At 48.5% G+C, this 20619-nt stretch overlaps 1 protein-coding gene across 1 annotated transcript in view; it reads right to left on the bottom strand.

The window, feature by feature from the left end:
• Positions 1-17446, bottom strand: part of SEC14L1 (SEC14 like lipid binding 1) — a 44971-nt gene extending 27525 nt beyond the window's left edge. Inside the window, exons 1-3 of the mRNA XM_066587250.1 lie at positions 17359-17446; positions 3474-3552; positions 126-219 (exon numbers count right to left, since the gene is read on the bottom strand). Of these exons, the coding sequence (XP_066443347.1) occupies positions 126-188 (63 nt within the window). The 5' untranslated portion in view covers positions 189-219; positions 3474-3552; positions 17359-17446. The remainder of the gene's footprint in view (positions 1-125; positions 220-3473; positions 3553-17358) is intronic.
• Between the last annotated feature and the right edge of the window lie 3173 nt (positions 17447-20619).

Genomic DNA, 20619 nt, shown 5'->3' on the forward strand with positions numbered 1-20619 from the left:
TAATCCGCAGAACAGCTTGAGTCAAGTACATGCAGCGAGTGAAAGTCAGCTGCCATGATGGGAGGACAGGCTTCATTAAAAGGAACTTTATCATGTGAGGAGTAGAGAAATATGTCAAGACTTACCGCCATAATTAACTCAAAACTGCTTTTGTACACCCGGACGGGCGACTGGTATTTCTGCACCATGGTGATGGGGGTCTTGGAGAACGTCAGAAACCTGCAGAGAAAAATAGGTTACTGCAAAGTCAGAAAGACTACAACAACATACATGCCATACCTGTACAGCATTTAAAGGGCTACTTCCATCATTGGAAGTGGTGACATATAGCCAGAGTATAGGTTATCAATAACTGCTAAGATTCAGCCTCATCCTCCTGTATGAAAGTCCAGGGGGGGATTATCGCTGGGATGGCTGTAGGCCACTTTAGCACTTGACAATCATCCCGTGTAAAAGGGCCTTAAGGGACTGCTGGCGATAGCATGCATGCCTTGCTATTCCTATAGGGGAAGGTGGTGTCCCATTTTCATGATCAGTATGGGTCCCAGCAGTCAGACCCAGGACTATGGAGTCAGTAAGCCAAACCTCTGCCTCCTTAATTTTCCCAGACTCCGACTCCAGCCCTGGACTACTAATTTATGCAAAGTTTATTGAAAGTTTAGGTCTGCTTTTACTTTCCTTTATACTGTCTTCCTGTTCTCCTAGCAGTTCTGAGATGAGCGCCGGCATTCCCACGGCTCAGCGCCCTCTTCCTCTGCTCTGTAGAGGAACGTCACTACTGAGCATGTGCAGAAAGTGCAGCACAGACTCCTCTCAACTAAAAGCCTTTAAGAAGCAGCAGAAGGATATTTAGTCTAGTAGGGCGAAAAGGCAATAATTGAATTTCTATTGCCGTTTCCACATCATAGTTCTAAGTGTTTTTGATAAATAGCGGTTTAAATGAACATTTAAGGAAAAAAAAACAAACAAACAAACAAAAACACCTTCCTAAATTCCTATAGAGGGAACTATGCAACAAATTCTGCATAAAAAAAAAAAAAAAAAAAAAAAAAAAAATTTAGGATGGGTGATAAGTCAGAACCCCTTTTAAGTGTCCCCGGACCCATACATAGCAGGTTATGCCAATCCACAGCACAGGTGAGCACACAGCAGAGCCTTGTGCAGTTCTCCTACATCACGGCATCTCAGGTGATTTGCGGCTCTTAAAGGGGTTGTCCCGCGCCGAAACGGGTTTTTTTTTTTTTTCAACCCCCCCCCCCGTTCGGCGCGAGACAACCCCGATGCAGGGAGGTAAAGAAAGCTCAGCGGAGCGCTTACCTGAATCCCCGCGCTCCGGTGACTTCTCTACTCACCGCTGAAGATGGCCTCTTCCTCCGTGGACCGCAGCTCTTCTGTGCGGTCCACTGCCGATTCCAGCCTCCTGATTGGCTGGAATCGGCACGTGACGGGGCGGAGCTACACGGAGCTACACGGAGCCCCATAGAAGACTGCAGAAGACCCGGACTGCGCAAGCGCGGCTAATTTGGCCATCGGAGGGCGAAAATTAGTCGGCACCATGGAGACGAGGACGCCAGCAACGGAACAGGTAAGTATAAAACTTTTTATAACTTCTGCATGGCTCATAATTAATGCACAATGTACATTACAAAGTGCATTATTATGGCCATGCAGAAGTGTACAGACCCACTTGCTGCCTCGGGACAACCCCTTTAAGGAAAGCATGGCTTGTTTTGATATTTCTAGTAAAGTACACGGCGTTCTGAAAGCCCTTCATGAATGTTTCATTCCAAGCTAAAAGCTTTTCTTCCTAAATCTCAGGATTAGCAGGCGCAGGGTTGCACAACAGTCTTACACAGAAACATAATAAACGGGCCGGCTAACGAGCCGGGATATACCTGCAGCTTGTGCTTTTCAGTAACCCAGCAGCTTCATTGCAGGTTTTTGTTGTTTTTTTTTTTATAGAAGCATTTTTTTAGTAACATTTACTTGAACTGTTGCTTTATGGCTCTTTTCCCCGATCTGGGAGTGGTGCTACCTCCTTTCAATCCCTCTCCAGTTCAAAATATTTACTTGCTGTTAACCCCTTAAGGACCAGGCACTTATTTTTGTAATTTTTTTTTTTAACCATCTATGTCGCCCATAAGGTCATCCAAGTCCTCTGGGGGTCATTCACATTGTTCTTTTATTTCACAACTTTTCCACTGTAGATTTAGCAGCTATAGGAGCCTCAGTTAAAAGGAGAAAACCACCCCCCTGTAGTGACAGTGTTCACTGGCAGAACTAATCTGGGTCTGCTAGGACCCTGCAGCTCTGCTGTAGCAGGGGGCACCCAGTGGGAATGGGATCACCCAGCCAAATAGCAAAAGTAACATCTCCGCTTTCTCTCTGCTCTACATATGTAACCTGGAAAGAAGGCGGCAGATGTGGTTAAAAACTGCTTCAGTCTTCTCCTCCGGGGCCTCAGCTGTGACTAACTAAGGACCAATCTACTGCTGATACATTGCAGGGGCTTCAATCTCGGGCCAAATTAAAGCCCAGGAGCAGGCACCGTACATTTACTGTACTTGTCGTTGAGGTTAAAAAAAAAAAAATTATTTTTTGTTTGCATCCAGGGGCATTCCAGGTACTACATTCACAAAGCTGAGGGTTTGCTAAAACGTATCAGCGCAGGTAAGATTTATCAGCTAAGGGCTACATTAGGGTTTTCCGTGTCTCTGTTCCATTTTTAGAGTATAGAAATGGAATTAGGGCCAGTTCATAATAGTATTTTTTTTAATTTTTAATCTAGCTGTTCTCTTGTGGGAGGAGCTAAACGGAAAGAAAAATGAAGGGGGGGGGGGGGGGAAATCGAAGCAAATGAGAGTTTTCTGTTCCATTGACACAAATGTAAATGCAATCAATCTATATATATATATTTATTTTTTTTTAACAGAAAGCCCCAATGGTGTATTCAAATCTGCGTCCAGGAATCCCCTGGCCAAATAAGTCCATCTTATGATGGAACCGAACCGTGACGAATGGACCTCATCAACTATAATGGGGCCCGTTCGGTTTCCGCTCAGCTGTCGGGCATACTACCAGAAGAAGAAGCGCTGCATGCAGCATTTTCTTACGGTAATTCGTGCCAGATCTGTAATTGCAGACGTGAACGCACCCTTCGCGGCAGGGTATACAGATTCGCACTGCTTCAGCGATTCTGGAGTGGACCGCATGAATCCAGCAAGCAGAGGTCTTTATAGCAGCAAGAACAGACCGGTATACAGAATTCACGTTGGGGTTAACACCTACATGTTAGTAGGAAGGACGTGGTTTGTTACCACATGTTAAAATAGAAATCGTGAATGACGTAAGGCTGTGTATACACATATACAAACAGAGATATATTCAGTGCCAAGTCCTAGTGTACAAACGTCATAATCAACATCTTTGGCGCACAACAACAACTCCGCCTTTAATGACTTAGGATAGCTTACCTAAAATAAAAAAGGAAAGTGTTGCGGGCTATACAGCGTGGCGCGGCGCTCTAGGAAGTGCGGCATTCATGTAACACATCTGCGGAGAGAGAAGAGATTACTGAGATCACACGACAAGACGGATCCGCATGCTACACGGGATCAGGTGACGGCTGCAGTCAGGCACCGCTCTCCCAGGCAGTCTGTGTGTTGTGGATGGCTGTTCACATACAACATGCACCCTGCCCAAAACACACACAGCGGCGGCTCCACACCCCTATTACACACAGGCAACCTCAGATCACTATGCAAACGGCAGAGAATTCACGCAGCACACCGGATTACTGAGTGCCGAGGACGGCATGGTCTACTATACTACTCATCTAGGGGCCGTTCACCCCCGTTAGGAATCACTGCAGGCGAGGCTGGGTGATTCATTGAATTAAATTTGCCATTTTGCTGAGGTACAGTTTTGGCTTTCGTCAAAATCGTGAAATTGATATTAGTTTCACCCCTGTGGGCGGAGTTAATATCTGGCCAAGCTGGGCTGAATCTAGCATGGGGCTGACTGGTTGGTCCACAAAAGGGGGACGTAATAGGCAGGCCGCGACGGCCGGAGGAGGAAAGGAGAGGGACAGCGCGTGGGGGGGCCGCGACGGCCGGAGGAGGAAAGGAGAGGGACAGCGCGTGGGGGGCCGCGACGGCCGGAGGAGGAAAGGAGAGGGACAGCGCGTGGGGGGGGCCGCGACGGCCGGAGGAGGAAAGGAGAGGGACAGCGCGTGGGGGGGGGCCGCGACGGCCGGAGGAGGAAAGGAGAGGGACAGCGCGTGGGGGGGGGGGCCGCGACGGCCGGAGGAGGAAAGGAGAGGGACAGCGCGTGGGGGGGGCCGCGACGGCCGGAGGAGGAAAGGAGAGGGACAGCGCGTGGGGGGGGCCGCGACGGCCGGAGGAGGAAAGGAGAGGGACAGCGTGTGGGGGGGGGGGGCGCGACGGCCAGAGGAGGAAAGGAGAGGGACAGCGCGTGGGGGGGGGGGGGGCCGCGACGGCCAGAGGAGGAAAGGAGAGGGACAGCGCGTGGGGGGGGGCCGCGACGGCCAGAGGAGGAAAGGAGAGGGACAGCGCGTGGGGGGGGGGGGCCGCGACGGCCAGAGGAGGAAAGGAGAGGGACAGCGCGTGGGGGGGGGGCCGCGACGGCCAGAGGAGGAAAGGAGAGGGACAGCGCGTGGGGGGGGGCCGCGACGGCCAGAGGAGGAAAGGAGAGGGACAGCGCGTGGGGGGGGCCGCGACGGCCAGAGGAGGAAAGGAGAGGGACAGCGCGTGGGGGGGGCCGCGACGGCCGGAGGAGGAAAGGAGAGGGACAGCGCGTGGGGGGGGCCGCGACGGCCGGAGGAGGAAAGGAGAGGGACAGCGCGTGGGGGGGGCCGCGACGGCCGGAGGAGGAAAGGAGAGGGACAGCGCGTGGGGGGGGCCGCGACGGCCGGAGGAGGAAAGGAGAGGGACAGCGCGTGGGGGGGGCCGCGACGGCCGGAGGAGGAAAGGAGAGGGACAGCGCGTGGGGGGGGGGGCCGCGACGGCCGGAGGAGGAAAGGAGAGGGACAGCGCGTGGGGGGGGGGCCGCGACGGCCGGAGGAGGAAAGGAGAGGGACAGCGCGTGGGGGGGGGGCCGCGACGGCCGGAGGAGGAAAGGAGAGGGACAGCGCGTGGGGGGGGGGGGCCGCGACGGCCGAAGGAGGAAAGGAGAGGGACAGCGCGTGGGGGGGGCCGCGACGGCCGGAGGAGGAAAGGAGAGGGACAGCGCGTGGGGAGGCCGCGACGGCCGGAGGAGGAAAGGAGAGGGACAGCGCGTGGGGAGGCCATGACGGCAAAAAGAGGAGGGAAACAATACATGGAGGCTGCGATGACTGGGAACATGAATAGCTCCTAAGGCTGTTAAAGGACAAGGAGGAAGGACAGTATTCCTACATGTGTTTATAACTAGAGTTTGTACCTAATTTTTTCACATAAGGGAATCACATACCCAGTAGTTCCTTATTAAGTACAGATCATGAAAGTTAAATGGGACAATTCTGATAATCAGTATATATTAAGGAATTTGTATGGATGCGATTACCTAGTTTGAAGAAAAACAAACAAACGGAAAATTTAAAAAAAATTAAAGTTGGTATTTTTAGGTTGTTTGCCAAATTAAGATTTTAATTTTTGGACAAAATTGCCCAACCCTAACTCAAAACCCATGGCGCTGGTGTGCAGACCCTCAGGGTTCAGAGTCTAGGAGATTTCTTTGAAGCTTGATGATGGAACCTTTTCTTAGGTAGGGCCATGTTTACACGGTGGGCAGAGTAGAGCCCGAGATCGCATAGAATACGGACACCCCGTCTGTGTGATGTGGGGGGGGGGGGGGGGGAGGGAGGAGAGAAGAGAATCTCACATCTACATGTTCTATTTACGTATGAGATTTGCAGGAAATAGGACATGCTACCATTTTTCCATCTTTTAGCATCACTGCAAGAGAAAAAGTTGCCCATGTAAATAAACACATTGTAAGGCCCCCTGCACACGAGCGGAATTTCCGCTGCTGGAAGCCTGCATAGGATTGCGTTAACAAACGCAATCTTATGCAGACAGCCGCGATTTGGCCGCGCGGCAAACAAATCGCGGCATGCACTATTTCTGTGTGGGGCTCTGCGAGCCCCGCACAGAAATGTCGCTCACCCGCCGCCGGCTCCGATCTGCGCATGCGCCGGCTGCCCGGCAAGCCGGCGCATCAAACAGCCAGAGCCGGCGGCCGGGTTGAGTACGCACTGGTCCCTGCAGGCGCTCGGGTCCCGCGGCGAGAATTCTCGCCGCCGGATCCCACCTGCCCGTCTGCAGGCGGCCTAAATAATAGGATCCATTTCCATGCATCTTGCCACGCACAAAACTCGTGTGAGAACACCGGCCGTGTAAATTTGGTCTAAAGGTGAGGTGTCCCGACACACCACAGAAGACAAGCTGCTGTAAGAATCAGTAAGGCTGCCCGTCCACAGGCGCTTTCGCATTGCATTACCCGTGGCGATAATCCGGCTGCGGGAAACGCAGTGCACACTTTCCATAGCGTTGCTAAGGAAAGCGCAACCCCCGTCCACTAGCGGAGAATCATAGCGATTCTCCGCTCCCGGGCGGAAAATTGCTGCATGCTGCGAATTGCCGCGATTCTCCGCAGTGATCCTGACAGATCTCCTATCTGGCTGAGATCTGCCGCGAGATTTCGCAACGGCCGTGGACAGGCAGCCTAAGGGAACACAGAGCTGGAATACATGTAGACAATCCACTAATGCAGGGTTTCCCAAAGTGGGCTCCGTGGGTGATTATTAGGGGGTCCCACAGAGGGTCTGAGTCCTCACTCTCCTCACCAGTGTAGCGGTCTCCAGACAGGCTGCACTGAGGAAATGAATGCCCAGGACCTGCGGTCGGCATAGCAACGCGGATCACAAAAGCTGGCTACAGTCATGTGATCCGCGTTAATACGCTGACCAAAGGTCCTGGGCGTTCATTTCCTCAGTACAGCCTGTTCGGAGACCGCCACACCTGTGAGTAGAGCGAGGACCAATGGTGGATTACAATAGGGGCGGACGCCCCCAGCCCCGAGACTTCAAGGGAGCCTCCAGTTATCCCAATCACCCCTTATGTAATCCGCATTGCTAAACCCCAGCCTCAGGTGGAGGAAGGGGTTAAGCAGCTTCCGATTCTCGCAGCCTTCCATCTCCGATGCAGCAGAGACGGGGAAGGCTGTATGTAGTAAGTAATTTAACCCCTTTCTCCCCATGCATCTGAAGAGCATAGCAGCAATGGAGGACCCCCTTCACTACTGGGGTGGAAATGGGAGACCCTGGGGGATACTGGGGCCTATATAGGGAGTCGCAATAGGGAGTCGCTATAGGGGGTGGGGGGGCTGTGGAATTTATAGTAGCTGTAGCAACAAAGTGGATGAAATTTAGAAAAACTCATCCACACGCTGTAGAAAAAAATCTGCACAAAACCCGTGTGGATACGGACATGTGGTGCATAATTAAATGCCGCAGCATGTTGATTTTAAATATAATGTATATCAATAGCCCATCCAGCGCTCCTCCCTGTTTTTTTAAATGGCCCCATCCTTTTTATAACGACAGAGGCAAACATCATGTTGTGATAAGCCACGCCCCTAGCCCCTCCCCTGACCACACCCCCTGTCCCACTTTGTGGCTCCACAAGAAACTTTTGCTTTAAAAAGGCCTCCATGGCTAATAAAGTTTGGGGAGCACTGCTCTGATGGAAAAGGGAGCGCTACATATTCTTCAGCACCATGATTAGAACGACCAACCAGGCTGGTTTACAGTAATAGGAGCGCAGTCACGTACCCGTATCACAGCCATGACGCCCGAATCTTCTACAGGGCTACTAAACCAAAAAGGATTTTATGGAGCCCATCCATGTGTTGCAGCCATATTATGGCATATTCGTGTAACAGGCTTAGGCTAGGTGCACAGTAGTCGTACTGCGAGTTGCGTAACGTGGCGTAACGTGCATCGGACAGCCAGCGAACATCTGTCTGTGCGCCGTCCAATATACACAGATGATGCACATTGACATGCATTATTGTGTCACATTTCACGGCCACGAAACAAACATCTTTATGTATATTTTTATTTTATTCTGTAATTTTTTAACTTATTTTCGTATCATTATTTCCCATCTATGTCCCTCATGGTGTCATACAAAACCTCTGGGGGTCCTTTACATTGAAATGATAAAAAAGGACATACTTGTCCACTGTAGCAGGAGCAGCTATAGAAATAGCATCCATAGGAGGCCCAGTTAAAGGGGAAAACATCCACCTGTAGTGACCACAGTCACTAACAGTGCTGATCAGGGACTGCTAGGACCCTGCAGCTCCGCTGTGACAGGGGGCGCCCGGTGATCACGTGTTCACCAAGTCACATAGTGGAGGTAAGGCTGCCTGTTCACGGCAAGATGTCATAGCGAGATCTGCTGCGATAAATTGCCTGCGGAACTCGCATGACACGTTTTCCTTTCCATAGGATAACTATGGAAAGCACAGCCCAATGTCAACGAGCGGAGAATCATAGCGATTCTCTACTTGCGTGATTCAAATCACAGTATCCCGCGATTCTCCGCAGTGAGCCTAAAAAATTAGATAGGCTCATCGCAGAGACCTTACAGTGCTCCCCCCTCCTCCGACGTGGCAGAATATCACTAGCGATAATCCGTTGCGGCCGTAGATAGGCGGCCCAATACATTCACTCTTTAGTACATAGCGCTCATTGAGAGTTATGTACCCATGAAAGGAGAAGGCAGAAGCTGTTAAACGCTTCTCCCTTCTCCCTTCTCCTCTGGATCCTCGGTTGTGTCTGACTGCTGAAGACCTGACTTGCTCCTACTTGATTGCAGAGGCTTTAATCCCACACCGTATTTTTGTTATAGGCAGTCTGAAAATTGGACTATGATCGTTCACCCCCAAAAAATGCCTGTTCATTCACACAGAGATATACAGATGACTAGTAAGCACGTTCAGAGGACCGTTCATGTCCAATAAACAGGCCATGTAAAACTGCCAACCATCAGCCAACACTCGTATGTCAGCTGATTGGTGACCATCGGGCACGCATAAAAATGCTGGCTGATCGGTGGTACATCGGAGTGTAAATGGGAAGATATATGGGCAGCCTCTGGGGGTGAACGACGAGTTACAATAGCTCGTCCCCATAAGCAGATTCCCGGACCATGGGAAAGAGAATTGAAGAAGAGCCAATCAGCATGTATGCGGATCAGCCCTCGTTACATCATGCCAAGCGCTCAGCTGATGTAAAAGAGCCTTAAACCTTTCGTTATACTCCTCCTCATTGTAGGATACACGTCTTTTGGAGAACCAGGCATTACATAATGGCATCATAGCGCTTCACAATACGGGTACATGAACTTTTACCACCCACTTCCCTTGGTAATAACAGATGCTCGCTCATTCTTGGAGGACCTATAAAAAATGGGTTGTTCAAAAATTTAAAACCATCATCGGTATGGGTCAAATCTGCAGAAAAAGTCGATACGTTGCGTGTTAACTTGCCAGTCTGAGAGATACAAACCAGCAGTAATAAGTATAGAATAAGAGGCCGTCCTGCCGCTGGACGTTTCCTGAAGGGAAACGTTCTTTCATTAGGAGGATGAAGCAGCCGTAGGGGGCGGTAAACCTGATGGAGGCGAGCTGATCAGGAGCCAGGCAGTAAAATCCAGAAGGAGAATCAGAAATACGCACTCACTGACCTCGAAAGAAAGGACGGACAGGAACGAACAAGACTATTTCTGTCTGTAAGGTACACTGGTTCCCCCGACTCCTGGGACTTGCCTAGTCCTGCCATGACGCTTTCGTCAATTGCAACATAATGGATAAACTAAGAAAGAGTTCAGCATATGTGCAGATCTATGCCCCACAGGCCGAAACCGCTTATGTTTTTTTATTTTTTTTAATTACACAAAAGTTTCTTAAAGGGGTTGTCCGAGTCAACCTGCCTGCCCCCTAAAATAATAAATGAGGTGATACTCTCCTCTCCTCGCTCATCCTCCACCACCGGCTCCGGTCCTCCTGCTGACATCATCTTTGCAGAAAGAGGTCAGTCTGAGCCATTTACAAACAGGCTGCTGCAGCGAAGGACAGTCATTGGCTGCAGCGGCAGGTTTACAGAACATCACAGGCTGACTGCAGCCTGTCAATAACAGTAGAGACTGTGGTGGGGGATGAGTGGGGGAGCAGTAATAGACCGGTATACGGTGATATGATCAGGAGAGACTACGGTAGGAGCTTATAAAATTCTACTAACATGTACGTAAAATGATTGGTGGGCTTAGGTGACATGACAGGAGGACTAAAGATTTTGGAGTCAGTAGACCCCTTTAATACCCTGGTATCGAAGGTGTGTGAAATTCTATGGAGGAGGTTTGAAAGCCTCAGTCAAGGAGGAACTATTTCCAACACAATAGCTGTACCAGTATAAACCCCATCAATCATTAGAAACCATTAAAAAGTAGTTTCCCGGTTGTAAACTATTGAGGTCTTTATCCTCAGGATAAGTCATCAATAATAGATTAGTGGGGGTCCATTGCCCGGGACCTCCACACATCAGCTGTTGTCAAGGCCAGAGTGTTTATGCACTGAGATGATTTCTGCAGGAAGCAGACAGCTCCGTTTTCACTGCAGTGGCCAGGCTTGGTATTGCAGGCAAAAGTTCCCATTCATGTCAATGGAAACTTGGCATGCAATAACAAGCCTGGCCACTGCAGTAAGAAAGGAGCCATCTGCTTCTTGCAGAATTCAGTTTAGTACAGGAGTGCGAACAGCTCATCAGCAGGGGTCCCAGGCGATGGACCCTACCCAGTCAATTATTGACAGTTTACAACCAGGAAACCCTTTTATCTTAAAGAGTCCCTCTGCTACTATAGGTGTAAAAACTTTGTTTCATGACCCAGCAGTTTATACTAACTTGCTACATATTTTACTCCAAACCGGCCTCCTCTATGTTAAGTGACAGGTCCCCTGCAATCTACCCATCACCTTCCTATCAAACGGCCCAAATATAGAACACATTTTCTAGTGTTGGCATGTGAGCCAACGCTGATAACGAATCATCCACCCACTGTGTAAATGCATTACAATAATGCCGCAGCTTAAAGGGGCGGTCCGGTTTATAAAATCCATCACTATATCCTTTACTAGAGAAGGCCAAGCTATAGAAATAAGCCATTATATGAAAAGGAAGGTTTATGTACAGTATATAGGATACAAAAATCAAGCCAAACGAGTGACAGACTAAGGCCGCCTGCACACGGGCAGGTCAGACCATGAATGCGGGATTCCCGCAGCAGAGGTCAACCCTGTGTCCGGCCGGTGACCCCAGCATACCTCGCAACCGGTCTTCTCTGCTGCGAATGTGCCAGCCGGAGCACATGTGGAGTACAGAGGACGCTGTGCCGTCACAATGGTGATGACGCGGCTCCCGTGCCCATTCTACAACGATGATTGCAGAATGGCCGCGGGACAGACAGCTTCCATTGACTTCAATGGAAGCCGGCCGTGCGAAGCCCGCACAAAATCGCAGCATGCTGCGATTTCTCTCCCACAAGCGGAAAAATTGTAAATCGATTTTCGCTCGTGGGCATGAAATCGCGTATTCTCATAGCATGCTATGGGCTGGAATTGCTGCAGAATCCGGAGGTGGAATCCCACTCCGGATTTCGCAATGCAAATCTGCGCTGATTCACTGAGAGTCGTCTTAAAAAGGATTTTTTTATTGCTTGTGGGAGATCCTGGATTCTGGATTTTTCTCACACAGATGCATTGCAGACTATCCGTGTGGAAAAAAATCCGCAACCCCACCTACCAGCCTTACAGGTCTTGACCCAATCAGAAGCTAGGGGTGTGACAGGGGGTGTTACTCATCCAAGCCCTGTCAAACTCCTAGCTTCTGGTGGAGTCAAGATACACTAATACCAACCGAACATTCCTAACTGATTTTAAACCTTCAAATCCACAGTGAATCCGCAAATGTATTTAAATGTGATCCAACGAAAATTGAAAGAAAAAAAAAAAGTTACGTTCACATGGGGTTCAAAAGGCTACGGAATTTGCGTAGCCATAAATTCTACAGAAAATTCCGCATCCAAAACAGAGTCAAAATCTGCACAATCCGTGCATATTTTGACTTAAAATCAGCTGCATATCCACAGCCGATTTCAGCGCTCCGCTGACCTCCCAATTCTTCATGCCATCTCCGCAGCCTGTAGCCAAGTACAATGCCACTGGTCAGGTGATGCCACTTCCGCATCACCTGACCAGTGGTGCTGCGCTCGCTAGAGGCTGCTGTGTAGCGGGCAAGAAGGCTGCGCCAACAGCAAGAAGAATTGATAGGTGAGCGGGAGTGCTGTATTTGCTGAAATCAGCTGCCGACATGCAGCCGATTTCAAGTCAAAACATGCACTGAAGGTTTAGGACACAGAAATGCCGAAGCATTCCCGCCCCATGTGCAGATACTCTAGTTCTGTGTAATAGGGCCCTTACACAATGGGTGAAAGGAGACTGTGGGCAGGAAGGAGGCAATAAGTGAGGGTAGAAGGTCCTCGTATGGTAATGTAGTCATTGTAGGCTGCTCTGAAGAGATGGGTTGTCAGGTTGTTTTTTGGAGTTTTTGAAGGTGGGAGAAGATCTGATTGTTTGGCAGTAACAAGTCCCTGGAGTATGGGATGTACACTGGAGAAACCTTGAAAAAAACTGTGCGAGGAGAGCAGTGGAGCTTAAATGCGGTAAGGCATCACAAGATAACGGACAGTTCCACAAGAGCGTATTGTCACATGACCGTAATACGGACGTCTTGCAGATGACATTGCAATCGTATGTCATCAGTAGTTCATCATCAAGGTAGAGTAACCAATCAGACAACGGTTTTAGAGTTGGAGATTGCAAGAGGTGCGAGAGCTTCTATGTACGACCTGGCCACAGCGGACTCAAAGGTTACTCCAAGGAGGTGGACTGGACATAACAGGGATTCTTGAAGACCCTTAACAGTTTAGTATGAGCTGCGCCTCCACAAGTTCTCGCTAGATAAAACTATTGATTACACTTTAGCTAATGGAGTTTCTCCCCAGAGTTTCCCTGGCCGTTTCCTCTTCCTCCTCCTCATCTGTAGGTAGTTTTATAGACCTCACTGACTTCTATTAAGGCCCCAAGCAGGTAGATCACGACAACACTCCACAGAGGACACGACTGCCATGAACTGGAAGAAACAGGTTTGGAGAAACCCCGAAGAGCAAGTAAAACAACAAAAGTTAACTTTTCAACCAGATTTGCTCCAGAGCCGGTTGGCACACAGCATTACCTGTACAGAGCCCATGTCCCATACCCAGTGCTTTTATGGAGTCATTCTCCCAATAGTTTTCTCCATGACTGCGGTACACTAGTTGTATTTTCTTGTAGAAGCAGCTCTAAAACCATTTCTAGTGCCGCTTCTTAAGGAGAAGCTGTCACCACCAGCCATGACAAAAAATAGTTTACTAACATTCAATTCCTGACATGTTTCAGGGCGTGAGCCTAGTGTTAAAATGTAAGCTTACCTCTGGACACCATGCTACAATGTATATACAAAAACGATAATTACACTCACTGGTAATTTGACTTTCCAGAGCCCATGACGGCATCAGGAGAGAGTAATATAGGCAATAGGGTGGGACAACAGCTTGAAGGACTTTCCTACCAAAAGATGTCCGAAACTGAGTTAAGATCCAAAGTGCATGAAGAATACCTAATAGCTGCCCCTGTCTCTCAATTTAATTCATCTGCTTGTTTGGCCCAAGATGTGGCCATTGCCCTAGTAGAGTGAACCCTAAGGTCTATTGGAGGAGGCCGATCAGCTGATGAATCCGCAAGCAGAATGCTAGCTTAACCCGTCTAGAGAAGCAATTCCCCGACCTTATGAGCCAAAGTCAAAGCCACCAAAATAACGGTCTAAAGAGTCGCAATAGAGGCGGAGTCTAAAGATACGAAGGGAGCTTTAGTTAGACTACTGGGCACCAAGTTGAGATCCCAAGATCTGGTCTGGACCTAGAAGATGCTTTAATGAATCTAATTATCCAGGGATGTTCGGCTAAACTAAAACTAAAGAGAGCCCCCAGAGACGACACTTGTACCTTCAAAGTATTTGTTGCTAGACCCTTTTAAGAGCCAGTCGAACCAAATTAAAATCATGTCCGTGCAGCAAGCTGGACGATCAGCTGATGGATAGGGGTCTGTCACATGGGACTCCCATCCATCAACTACTGATGGCCTACCGAGGTCAGCAGGTAAAGCCTGGAATACACCTTTACCTGTTCTCCTGCATTTAACCTAGAGACGTATTTAGCAACAAGCTTGTCAATGGTTTCCAGTAAAATTGTGAATACTGCTCTGGAATATAATATAAGGTACAGATTAAGGGTATTATTGTATCTTGTCACCACCGGAAACTAGGGGGTCTGACAACCCTTACATGGAGGAACGCCCCTAGCTCCCGATTGGCTGTATTGCTATCCGGCCGGCCGGGAAGATACACCTTGCCGCCAACACTGTCCTCCCCCATGCTGTAGCGCTGAGATGATCCCGGCACCGCCGGCCACACTGTCCTCCTCCGTGCTGTAGCTCCGAGATGCGGCCGCTGAGGGCTACTCCGCTCCCCATCTGCCTTTGAGCAGCGGCGCTGGTGCCAGCTGCTGAAGGGAGAGGAAGTTGGGGAGCGGAGTAGCTGTCAGTGGCCACATCCCAGCGCTGTAGGCTGGCAGCCCTGTCACTCTCCTCCCTGTTCCGCGCTCGCACCTCTGCTCACCATTGTCATCCTCAAGCCCTCTGCAGTCTGTCCCTCTATAGTACAGCCGCCGACGACAGTGAAGCAGGGAGTGCGTCGGCCAAACTGACAGTGAGGATGGCAGCACAGAGAGCGGTGACAGTGCTGAGGGCAGGGGTAGCTACCACACTGACACTGCGGTCAGGAGCAAGCAGAACAGCAGGGATCTCCTGCCTCAAGGTCTGTAGATGGGAGGCAATCACTCACTTCCACACCTGGGAAACGGAGGATCGCAGCACATCGCCAATAGGATAGCAGGTCCGGCACACACCCCCAAATACCAGGGCAGGTTCAGGGACAGTAAGCAACTGCATCAGCCAAGCAGCTCCTGGGGGTGTCACCGGCCTGTCAAGCAGCCTAAATCTTGTCTCCACCCCCTACTTCCGGTGGTGACAAGATACAATAGTACCCAGATTAGGATCAGTACATGATAAGTAATAAAAGTTTGAGTAACTTTGTAAATACATTGTATCTAATAACTATAAACAAACTATAAAAGTGTGTCAGTTGTGAAAGAACTCCATAAAAAGCATATGTTCACTTCTGGTAAACGACTCGTGAACTCCTGCTTGTAAATAAGGGAATCTCCTATACATCAGGCTGGCTGCACACAAGCACGATCCGCTACGTGCCGCCTGCGTGTGACAGTTGCGCGGTACGTAGCAAGTACGCAATGACATTGCATTCTTGCTGTGGGCTGCCGATTGCAATGCACCATCTTGGCATGTATGTGCATGTAATCCGGGCCGAGATAGAACATGCTGTGATCTTTAATGTGTGCATAGGAGCCAATGGCAGATTGGTACAGCGTAATCCGTGCACGGAATACGCTTGTGTGAAGAACCTTTCCCTAATAACGGCTTGTAAGCCCCTGGCTTTGTGGCCATAGGTACAGACCTGTGTTTGTACAACTGTGCCATTATTGAGTCTAGCAATATATTAGGAAATTACTACATATGCAAATCCTCTAAACTCCTCCTATTGTTAACCCCCTGCTTACTGCTAAAAAAGTTTCTTCAACTTTGTCCCAATCGCTGATCTAATAATGCAGATAGCAGTGCGGATCCAGGACATCCCAGTCAGCGGCGGCCAAGTGATGGCTATTAGTCACCCTGACCTACAAAGAAGCACAGAGCGATCCTGCTGAGCGATAACGACCTTCATACTAATAACATCCCCCCGGGACGCTGCATTATGAACGGACAGTCCTGATGGGGGGGATACGAGGACACGGACAATGCATATGGAGTAAAGCCGACCTCACAAACTGCTGACAAGCGCAAAGCCAGACATTCCTCTACAACCGAGGCATTTGTTGTACGGCTCCCTATTAAAGCGGACGAAGATTAGAGACTTCTGAAAACTAAACATTATCAGTAGTCCACAGCAGCCAATCACAGAGCAGCTTTCATATTTCAACAGCACTATGAGGAAGGAGAGCTGAGCTGTGATTGGTTGTTAAAGGCAACAGAGTTTGTTTGAGAGTTTCATCAATCGAGGTCTATTCTTTCAGCTAAGTAAATCGAAAGGAAGAAGTTAAAAGGTTTTTTTTTTAACATTCTATTCAAAGTTTGACGGAACCGAACGGAAAGGTTTTCACTCGCTTCCGTTTTTTGCTCCGCGTTTAACGGCTCCATTTTTTTAAAAGGACCACATACAGAAGAGAAGGAGGGCCAAGACCGCTCTCACACATGCAGCTTTTTAACGCGGCGCCAATCGCACTACAACACTCCCATCAATTTCAATGGAGCCTCGCAGAACTGCGCTGGAACACGGCGTTTTCTAATGACGCGGTTTTCTAACGCCGTCCGTTTTGGCATGTTTTTAAGACTCATCACAATGATGGAGTGCGTTAAAAAAAAAAAAAAGTCGAACACAGTAACTTGAAGTTCAAAAATGCTGATAAAAATTGCGCTATATTGATTTCACGGATATGTTACAAGCGGACGCAACTAAAACAAATCTGTTAAAAACGGAAATCAATATACTGAGGCAAACGGGCGCAAATCATGACGGAAGAAAAAATATATATATATTGCCGTAATTGCGCAGAGTCAATCATTATAGATATAGCGGATTCACGTAGGCGTATTCGCGCACGCAGAGAATAGACCTCACTGATTTGGATGGGTGTGTTCCCATTTCCTTTTTTACGCAAAAAGTAAGGTAAAATACACGGATGCACGTGCAAAAAAAAAAAAAAGCCTCATCCATTGCGCAAATATATCACACCGAGGGATACGTAAAAACACATCCGCCCTTATATGTAGCGTATATAAGCTGCAGATACACTTCTCCAGAAATCAAGTACATGCTATATATAGTATACGTCACTCCATACCCACCAGCACTACACATACGTGTGCACATGATGCGTTCCATCCCCCCGACCATCTCCACTACACCCAGCTCTTATATAACCCACACACAGGCCTCTATAGACGGGCACACGGCGGCAGGGCACACCACACATCCTCCCCACAAGCGCTGGCATTATCCGCTCTCACCTTGAAGCTTCTGCGGGTCCATGTCCGCCCCGCCGGGCTCCGGTACCGCTGTGCTACCGGGCACCAATAGCTTCGGACTGCGCCTGCGTCTACAAGCCTGCCAGTGACGTCAATCATTAGAATGCTCTGCCCCGCCCCTCCCTCAACCGGGCTTCGCATTCCTTGGTCACGTGATACTGGACCCATCACGCGGTGGGCGGGGTTATGAACAGTCTGTAGCTCCTCCTCCCAGTGTGGGATGAATGAGGTTTGAGGTGAGAGGTGTCTCAGGGTCGCGGTGATGGAACGGGGACAGTGCGTCTTGTAGAGCAGCTCGGAGGCTGCAGGGGTTAATAGTCATGGTGGCTGCGAGGCCTCGGAAGACATAATGCACCGAGCTGACGTGTTTAAATGGGTTGTTTCCATCTTTAACTCGTTATTGACTGCCCATTTTTTCATTTTCGGTTTATTCATCAACGTAGTCTGTGTGTTGCAGGAGGAGTTGTATTTTTCAATGATACTCTTTAACCCCTTAATGACACGGCCTATTTTGGCGTTGAGGACCAAGCGATTTTTGGTATTTTTCCATCTCCATTTTTCAAAAGCCATAACTTTTTTATTTTTCCGTCGACGCGGCCGTATGAGGGCTTGTTTTTTGCGTGGCGAACTGTAGTTTTTATCGGTGCCACTTTTGGGTACATTGACTATATCGTAAAACTTTTATTATTTTTTCATGATAGCAGGGAGAGAAAACGCATCAATTCTGCCATAGATTTTTATTTTTTTTTACAGCGTTAGGCCTCCTTCCCACGAACGGATTTACGCCGCGTAAATTCGCGGCAAAAATCCGCTGCGTTGCCCCCTGCTATTAGGTTCTATTGAACCTAATAGCTCAATGCTCACGATGCGGAATTCCACCGCGGAATTCCGCACCGTGAAAACTCCCGTCCTCACCCGCAGCATGCTCTATTTGCCGCGGGTGTACGCGCTGACGGCTTCCATTGCAGTCAATGGAAGCCGTCCGTTCACGCTATCTCCCGCTGTAACCAGCGGAAAATAGCGTAAAAAAACGCTTTCCCGCCTACCGCCGCGCGTCATATGACGCGGCCGGCGCATCACGTGACACGGCCGGCCGCGTCATGTGACGCGGTGGGCGTGTCACATGACCCGACGGCGGTGGGCGGGGAAGCGTCTTCACGCTATCTTCCGCTGGTAAGTATGGGGTCTCTGGGGGGCGCCGTGACGGGCTTCACTGCGGAATATTACGCGGCGGAGCCCGTCACGCTCGTGTGAAGCCAGCCTTAAACATGCAGCATAAATGATACAACACATTTTTTCTGCGGGTCGGTACGGTTACAACGATACCAAAATTGTTACATTTGTTTTTAGGTTTTTACACTTTTTTGCAATAAAAACCCTTTTTTTTGGAAATCTTTTTTTTTCTCTATAGCTGCATTCAAAGTCCTGTAACTTTTTTATCTTTCTACGTACGGAGCTCTATGAGGGCTTATTTTTTGCGAGACGAGCTGTAGTTTTTATTGGTACCATTTTGGGGAATGTACGGCTTTTTTGATCACTTTTATTGCAATTTTTGGGAGGCAAAATGCTAAAAATTAGCATTTTGCCTCTGTTTTTTAGCGTTTTTTTTACAAAATAAAAAGCATGTTCAACTTTTTGTACACGTCGTTACGGACGCGTCAATACCAAATATGTGGGGTTTAAATTTTTTTTAACCTTTTTTTATGCTAATATTAAAAAAGCACAAAAAAAGGGTTGTTTTTAGATTTTTCTTTTTTTTTTTTTTTTACACTATTTGTGTCCCTCTGAAGGACTTTCAGCAGTGTACCTATGATCGCTGTGCCCTGCCATGCCTTATCGCTTATACAGTGATCATAGGCATTGGCACTACAGGACGCCAGTGTCTGGCGTCCTGTTGCCATGGTGACAGGCCGGGCTCTCGCGATAACATCGCGAGAGCCGGCTGGAGACACAGAGGGAGCGCGATCCCTCTGTGAACGCTTTCCCTGCCGCGATCTACTTAGATTGCAGCAGGGAAAGGGTTAACAGCGGGGGGGGGGGGGGGCGCTTCTCGGATGCCCCTCCCCACCCCTCCACCCCCGGTGTTGCAGCAGGATGCTGGCTGTGATTGACATCCGGCTCCCGCTGCGGGATAGCACGAGGTCAGTCATGATCTCGCACTATCCCGATGACGTAAGGGTACGTCATTTTGCACGAAGTACCAGCCTCCCATGATGTACCTTTACGTCATAGGGCGGGAAGGGGTTAATGTACCATATAATGTACTGAAAAATGGTGGTGCAAAATAGAAAAAAAAGCGCAATTCTTCCAGCTTTGGGGGGTATTGTTTATACAGCCTACATGATAACTTTATGCTGTGGGTCAGTACGATTACTACTATACCAAATGTATATGGTTTTTTTTTTTGGCTGTACTACTTGTAAAAAATAAAATATTTTATAAAAAAAGATATAATTATTTTCTGCCGCCATCTTCTGACAGCCATTACTTTATTTTTCCATCAACATAGTTGTATGAGGGCTCGTTTTTTTGTCGGCCGTCCTGTGGTTTCCATTGGTACTATTTTGGAGTACATACAATTTTTTGATAGTTTTTTTTTTACATTTTTTTCTTGGAGACCATGGCGAAGAAAAAAGCGCAATTCTGATATTGTTTTTTTTCTTCTAAAGGCATTCACCATGCCAGATAAATAATGCATTGCTTTGATAGATTGGACTATTATGGATGCAGCGATACCAAATAGGTTTTTTTTAATTATAAATATAGGGAGGTTTTTTTTCCCCAAAACTTTTATTAATTTTTATTTTTTAATGATTCATAAAAATTTTTAAAACTGTTAATTTTAGTCCCCATCGGGGACATGAACTTGCAATGGTTTGATCGCTTTTACTGAGCACAGGACAGAGAAGCTGCAGCACATTTATATGCCTATATAACAAGTGGTCTGTTGTTAGGGACAGATAGTCTACAGAGGATATATGGCTGCTGGGGGTGTATACCAGCAGAGAACTTACATGGGGTTATACTTACTTGGAGGGACCAGAGAAAGTTGCTGCATCATGTATATATGCCTATACGAAACTTGGTCTTTATGTTGGGAAAGGGTATATTTCTGCAGCTATCAACATATATAGCAGCAAAACAGACTGACTAAAATACACTCTAGCGTGGGGAATATTGTAGTTCTCTGTTTATGACATCAGACATCATTGAAAGTCACCATTCCGGCCACTATGAATTATT

Source organism: Eleutherodactylus coqui, chromosome 13, assembly GCF_035609145.1.
Source record: "Eleutherodactylus coqui strain aEleCoq1 chromosome 13, aEleCoq1.hap1, whole genome shotgun sequence".
NCBI lineage: Eukaryota > Metazoa > Chordata > Amphibia > Anura > Eleutherodactylidae > Eleutherodactylus > Eleutherodactylus coqui.